The sequence below is a fragment of the Telopea speciosissima genome, chromosome 10 (genome assembly GCF_018873765.1).
Source record: "Telopea speciosissima isolate NSW1024214 ecotype Mountain lineage chromosome 10, Tspe_v1, whole genome shotgun sequence".
Taxonomy (NCBI): Eukaryota; Viridiplantae; Streptophyta; class Magnoliopsida; order Proteales; family Proteaceae; genus Telopea; species Telopea speciosissima.
The window spans coordinates 8,857,053-8,864,676 of record NC_057925.1 but is presented as its reverse complement, the minus strand read 5'-3'; the positions used below and the strand labels follow the sequence as shown (position 1 = coordinate 8,864,676).

The following is a 7,624-nucleotide window of genomic DNA, read 5'->3' as shown; positions in this document are numbered from 1 at the left end:
GAAGATAAAAATTTTCCCCCTAAAATAACATTATCCATTGCTTATTTTTATTTTATTGTAGGTGCAGAAAATAACACAAGGAAAATAAATTTTTGGAGAAGGGATTCATGCACGACCGCGGCTGTAGATGCCCCATCCACGATTCTCTAAATTAAAGAAAAGGTAATGGATCCGGATCCTCTTCAACAACTTAGGTGGCCAACTACTATCCAACCATCCATCCACGGTTGAGAGGACTTGATATACGTGTTTCAGTCGTCCCCGCCGTTGGATGAGTAGTTACAGAGAATCTTTTTATGGGGTAAATCAGAGTATTTCAAGGGGACCATTGTCTCATGTGCAACTGTGCATCATGTGCGGCCGTGTAGGAAACCTTTTGTAAATTTTTCATGCGTAAAGTATTAGTTCCAAGGAAAAATTTGAGTTTATTATTCGGGTTGGTTTGAGTAGAGGACCAGACCAACCCATGACCAACCAGTTCGGATTTGAGGCAATCTGGCAATGTTTTAATTATTTTCCCATTTTACCCTTGCCCTTTACTGTGTGCTCTCTCTGTGAACGAAATGACAGTTCTCTGACCGCTTGCAACGAGAATTTTTCTCTTTTCCGGTCACTCTCGTCGACCTGAACCTCTGTCACTACCTTCCTTCTTCCTCTCTTCTCCTCCCAGCCATAATCTGAATACACAAGAGAAGCATCCTCTAGAGTACTGCAAGGTTTGTGCAAATCAGTTCTCTGGTTTCCACCCTTCAGAGTTCGGAGGAAACAGGTTAGTTCAATTTTTCCTGCACATGAAACTATAATCATGGTATAGGGCCTCTGATGATGGGCATTCATCCAATTCGGATGGAACGTCTCTTTTCATTGTCTACTTGAATTGGGCGTGATAGTTGAACTGGGCTCCTCTTTTTTTCTTTTACTTTAATTCCCCTGATTCTTTCCGAGCAAATGTTCTGCTTTAATGGGCATGCTTGGGTTTCTCTCTGGGTTAATTACTTGATGGGATTGCATCGTAGGTGTTTGGATTTGGTCTGAGAGAATAATGAGGCCTCCTCGTCATTATCATCTATCTGACCCGTTATCAGGAAACAAATTCACTTCTCAATTTGCTATGACAGCCTACTTGTGATGACCAGTGTATAGGAAATGTACTAATTGACATATAACCCCTAAAGGAGATTGGAGAGCCAGATTCTGAGGTTGAAACCGTAGAACATAGAAGCAGCTACAAATTTGAACAGCAGCTTGACTGAGAAACATGGTCATTAGTAGAAGAATTGGAAAATAGCAAGAGAAAGTCAGTGTTAAGTTCCATTCTAAGATTTTATCATAGATTTATGTTGGGACTTTGCCACGTAAGTGGCAGCGCCGAGAAGGTCTTCCATGTAATCCTCAAGGAGAGTTATTTATTTATTTTGGAAGAAGCTGGAACTTCCATGTCTTCTGTAAACTGAAGTCAAGACTGGGATATTGGAGTTAATCTAAAATTAAGTATCCACTTATGAAGTAGTGATTCCCATTTACAAGTTTTATGTGAATTGAGTTCAGGAATGTGGGAGTGGGACTTAATCTAAATTCCTTATGGGAGAATGCTAAAAGAAGTTATCACTCCTAGTCAGACTTCTGTTGGAAAAGAGTTGCAACTTTTTATTCTTCCTGCCTATCCTCTAGGTTTATTCTGCAAGGATTACTAGTGTTATTGATGATTATTATTTGTCCCATTTGTTGGTTTATAATGTATTTAATCATTAATATACCTTAATAGTTGAAGTTGAAGCAATTGTTTTCATATGCGTCTTTTGTCTGAATATTTTGTTGCTACTAGGATTAGCACATGGCAAAGTTTCTGATTGTTTACAGATAAGGTTCGAGATTACACTCCACGCTAAACTGAAATATCCATTTTTGACAGATTTTACTTGAAATTTCAAACATTGTGTACTAACCAGCCAAAATTAGAGGATGCTTATGGAAAATTTTCTGCTGTAATACTGTCCAGTGTGATTATTTTGAGTTTAACCAGTAGAATGCATTTTAGGCCAATAATTTGTGATCAGGAACCTTGTATTTTCATTTGAAATCCTACGATCAGCTGGTGCTTTTGTTTTGGAGTCTGCCATTTTCTATTTTCATGATGTTTCATAGAGTAATGTAGTTCACGTAATGTGCTACTTTATTTTTCTTGTGTATAGGTTTGGTCCTATCTCCCAAAACGGAAGAATAATGTGAATTTGTAGTGTGATTAACTATATATATAAAAAAAAATAAATAAAAAAACCTTTAACGTGATTGATGAACTGATGAAAGTTATAATTGAGTATCAAATTTCCATCTTAATCTTGAACCTTTGTTTTGAGGCATGGATTTCCATATGTTTTTTGATATGATTTTTGTATGAAATGTTTACAAATTTTTTTTTTTATGGAATAAGCCTGTGTGAAGTGCATGTCTTGTGACGTTTCTTTAATTCTCCTACTTTTACCCTTTTCAATGCTTTTGGAAATCCACTCTGGCTAATGTATTTGATGATTTGCAAATCTGTATTATTGTCTTGGAACCATTGGACATGACTTTGGGCTGTCAGTAACCAGGACGATAGAGGTATATAAGTCTAAACAGATAAGATTCATATCAAGAGCATTTTCCTGCAGTGAGATCAGATTGTTCATGATGAGGTAAATGGTAAACCCTCACTTCTTTTAGTTGACTCAGTGAAGTTGCCAGACAAATGCTCCAACAGGAAAGTAAGGGAGGAGGGGCTCAGGGGCGTGGGTTTTACTGTAATTGATTTCCACAAAATGTGTTTCCTATTCAGTTGTTGCTCTTGTCTCTATCGAAGTATTTATAAATCTTTCCACCAAGAAAATTAGGAAGAATTTGCTGTAGCTCGTAAGAGTTGAGTGAATGGTCCTAGCCCTTATTTTAACCATTCTTTCTTCGCAAAAAACATGCAAAATCGGATATCATGGTTGGCCTGTCATGTTTATGGTCCATCTGCTGATTCTGCAATGCAAATTAGTATTGTATCAAACCCATGACGAAAAATTCAAACAGAAAACAGTTAAACTGCAGTGCGGTGCAAATTGATATTATTAGTGGGGTAGTTTACTTTGGATAACTTCATGTTGAGAAAAGAATGGTTTCTTTATGTAATAACTAATAAATTGAATGACATGGAACCAGGAGATGTGCTATGTGTTCTGTAATCTTATAGCTTTGGCTTATTTTCACTTGAATAGCTCAGCATTTAATGTTCTTTATTGACAATGACAGAATATGGCGGATCGGATGGTAACACTTATGTGTCGTTGGAATGGGAAGATTACAACTGCATCACTGGGTTTGGATTATGAAGGTGGTAAGCTGAAGGGAATCAGGGTCAACCATAATATTAGTCATTCAGAGTTGTTGGATAAAATGTATGAGATAACTGGCTATGACAGGAGGCAGTTTGATATCAAGATTACTTGTAGATATCCAGTGTCTAGGGGATACATAGCCTACATGATAGATGACAAAGATTCCACTGAGATAATGCTTGAATTGGGGCGACACCCCGATGTACATGCTGTGGAGTTGTACTTGGAAAATGAAGCTTTACACATTGAGAGTGGAAGGGACGATCTAGTACTTGTCCAAAGTGGTTCAGGCTATGATGAGGGAAGAGAGGAGTCTCCCCACAACAATGTTGGAAGTGAGGAGGATGGGACTGGGGATCCTGTTCAGGAACTAAATGAGACAGAGGGAAATGCCTGGGTGTCAGAAGCTAATGCCAACAACAATATGGCAGAGGTTGAACGGGAACCTATTGATGAGTTCACAAATGCAAGCTGGGTGAATGATGCGGTTGCCAGCAACCATGTACCAGGAGTACTAGTTGTTCCAGATAATGTAAAAGATGTGCTACATGTCGGCCAAATATTTCAAACGAAACAACAATTACAGCAAACTGTGAAAGAGTATGCTATCAGAGCACATCAGCAGTACATTGTTCTAGAGTCAACTCCGTCGTTGCTGGCTCTGAAGTGTAAAAATAAAGGTTGTCTGTGGAGACTTCGTGCATCTTTGAAGAAGAATTCCTCTTCATGTTTTGCCATTACAAAATATGCAGGGCCACACACTTGTGTCAAGCCCAGCATTAACCAGGACCATGCACAGTTAGATGCTGAATTCATTTGTAGTAAAATACTGGGGATGGTCAAAGCTCAACTATCAATCACACCGGCGGCAATTCAGGCACATATGGCAAATACCTATGACTATAATATTTCATACATGAAGGCATGGAAGGCAAAACAGAAGGCGTTTGAGAAGATATTTGGCAATTGGGAAGAATCGTATGCCTTATTGCCAAGATATCTCAATGCGTTGAAAATGACAAACCCTGGCACCATTGTCTTGTTACAATCGGAGCATGTAAGTGATCAGTCCAGTGTATTCAAGCGTGTATTTTGGGCATTTGGCCCCACAATTGAGGGATTCAAGCATTGTCGGCCTGTTATAAGCATTGACAGCACACAATTGTCCGGGAAGTATGGAGGAATGCTGTTAATTGCAACTGGAATTGATGGGAACAATGGTTTGTTTCCCCTTGCATTTGCCATTGTTGTGAAGGAGAACGAGAGTAGCTGGTCATGGTTTTTGGATAATATTAGTGAGATTGTCGGTAAACAAAGTGGACTTTGTATTATATCGGATTGCCACAATGATATCTTGGTGGCAATGAGGAGGCCTGAGTGGGAAGAACCAAATGCCTTTCATCGCATTTGCATGCGCCACTTAGCCAGCAATTTTAATAGAAGGTTTCATGATGCTGCTATAAAGAACCTTCTCATTAGGGCTGCGGAGCACAATCAACCTCAAAAGTATGATACGATTATGGAGTTAATAACAAACATTAGTCTGGATGCTCGGCAATGGATAGATGAAATTCCTGCTCTGCAATGGGCTCTTGCACATGATGATTTCCATCGTTTTGGAATCATGACAACAAACATGTCAGAAACCATCAACAGTGTACTGAAAGGAGCTCGTGCATTGCCAATAACAGCGTTAGTGAGACTAACATTTTACCGCTTGAATACCTACTTCATCACACGAAGGGAGCAGGTGGCAGCATATGGGTCACAGTTCACTCCACTTGTTGAGGGAAAACTTGCATGTTATAGGAACAGAGCATCAGGGCATGGGGTTAAGTGGTTAAATGATGTACCTGATGTCTTCGAAGTGATTACCAAAGGAACTAAAGGCGAGCCTCATACCCATGTTGTAAATCTAGGGGCCCGCATGTGTACATGTGGAAAACTTCAGATTTATGGCTATCCATGCTCGCATGTGATTGCAGCCTGCCAGTCAATTATGTTGGATCCCCAGACTTTTGTTGATGATTGGTATAAAGTCGACACTTTTGCACTAACATATGCTCCAGGTTTTCATTCTGTACCTGACATAGGCTCCTGGCCTCCTCATGAAGGACCTAGCATAGTCCCTCCCCCAGATAGGGAACGTAGCAGAGGTCGGCCACAGTCAGTGCAATTGCAGAATGAGATGGATGAGCATGGTCGTCGTTGTGTAGGCCCGGAGAGGGAAGGTCGTGGGCCATCAAACTGTAGTGCATGCAAAAAACCAGGGCACAACCGTCGACGTTGTTTGTTAGCCCAGGGAGGAGCATTAGCATTAGCGCAGCAAAGCCATTCTCATCCCAGTTGATAATTTGTTGGTATACCAATTGTGAATATGCCTGCCCTCTCTTTACACACTCACAACCTACATATGTCGCTTCACGTGCCTTTCATGAGAGTATGGCTCTTGGGCTTATGATGTCTTAACACAAGTTATAAACTTCTGTATGAACTGTAGTGGTATAGGATGTCGTAGCTATTGGTTAATGCTTGCTCTAAGAGAGTTTTGTACTTATTCACAAAGTTATTACTGCCAGTTTTGACTTGCTGTTTGAGCAGAATGTGAGTGGGAATCACACATTGTGGTTGACGCCTGTCTTGGGGAATTTTTGTGACTTCATAAAAAAGTTATGGCTTGTACCCTTGATTTTCAATCGTTATCACTGGAAGTCCCAACTTGATTTTTTTTCCAATAAATTGCTTGCATTTTTGGCACATATGAGGATTATGTAGCAGGTCTTCTCAATGCTGTTTCTATTGTGGCAAAGACTGAACAGTCCTAATTTTTTTGTATATAATGTTCTCAGAATGCAAGAGCTTAACCATGGAAAGGGGGATTTGAAAAAGAAAAACTTCAAAGAAATGAGTGTGGCCTCATATACCCTTACTTCTATAGTTACATAAAGAAATTGTCTCAAAGGTGTGTCTTATATATGCAGTTCCTCGAGTGTGAATTATAGGTTGCAATCAGTTGTTGTAGTCAATTTATCTTTATTTTTTTTCTTGAATATTAAGACATGTATAACACTTATTGCATCACATTTTTCCTTTCTTATTCTTATTAAAAATTGACTGAGAGTCTTGATGACCCATTTTTCTTTGTTCTGATAATACATTTGGATCCCCCCCGCCCCAGGGAAAATAAAACCACCCAAGAAAATAAAAACTTCATTTGATCTTTAGAATTTGGGACAAAAAGAAAAATGAAAACTCGTAATGTTGAATGAATAGACAGCTGGGTAGTAAACAATCATACTGAATGGATGAGGGGGGAAAATGCCATAATCGGGTATTCGGAAGGTCATGTATTATTAATGATCTGGCTATGAGAATTTATGAAGATTTTGAGAATCTGATGTGTGGAAAGATGAGAGTGTAGATTTAAAACATATTGCCCATCTTTGAATTTGTGATCAGTGTATAATGATGGTGTGCTGAAAGTTAAGACTGATTCATGGGAGTTTCTCTCCATGCCATTCTTTGGCATATATGGCTGGGGAGATTTTTGAAATAATTTCATTTGCTCATTTGAGCTTTTGCTGTTGTTATTACTGGTGCCTTTCTTAGTATTGGAAGTCACTGATTATTATCATCTATTTGGGTCGCAAACATCCTTACACTGTCAAGGTTAGGTGTTCAATTAATAGCTGTTCTCTTGGAACTCCTTTAGCTATTTGGATTTTCCGTATCTCCACCTGACTGGTCCATTGGTGATTTTCTGCTCTACAGCATTTATGTTCTTGTATCCTTTAAGTACTGGAACTTTTTCTGAGCCTCAACCTTGTATGTTAGTGGTTGAAAAGGTACAAGCCACACAATTTGTTGGGCTATTAGTCAAAGCCATTTCAAAGAGCTTGTCTCATATGCATAGATATCTTTGAACTTTGACCTTCTCTGAAACCTCTTGCTCTAAAGTGGCAAAATCATGCAAAACAATTTTGATGATGACTAAGACCTTAGAGATTTAATGGTTGTTGCATGGAGTTTGAGTTATTAAATTTCATGATACAATGTAGTTTTGAAGTTTTTTTTTTTTTTTGGGGGGGGGGGGGGGATGTAGTGCCATAAGGATGTTAAATTTATTATTAGAGATCAATTCTTAAGATCTATAGTAGGTATTCAATGTAAGGTTTATCATTTTAGAGTGCCATAAGGATGTTAGGTCTATTAGAGATCAATTCTTAAGATCTATAATAGGTATTCGATGTTAGGTTTATCATTTT

The 7,624-nt window shown here is 38.8% G+C and overlaps 1 protein-coding gene across 1 annotated transcript; it reads left to right on the top strand.

The window, feature by feature from the left end:
- Positions 1-722: 722 nt before the first annotated feature.
- Positions 723-5,928, top strand: LOC122643903. The gene is made up of 2 exons (XM_043837477.1): positions 723-769; positions 3,274-5,928. Exon 2 carries the CDS (start codon positions 3,277-3,279, stop codon positions 5,707-5,709), a length of 2,433 nt encoding a protein of 810 aa, XP_043693412.1. The 5' UTR covers positions 723-769; positions 3,274-3,276; the 3' UTR covers positions 5,710-5,928.
- Positions 5,929-7,624: the final 1,696 nt, after the last annotated feature.

Bases quoted from the DNA above. Each gene is read 5' to 3' on its own strand.
- LOC122643903 (XM_043837477.1), top strand. From the start codon at position 3,277: ATGGCGGATCGGATGGTAACACTTATGTGTCGTTGGAATGGGAAGATT.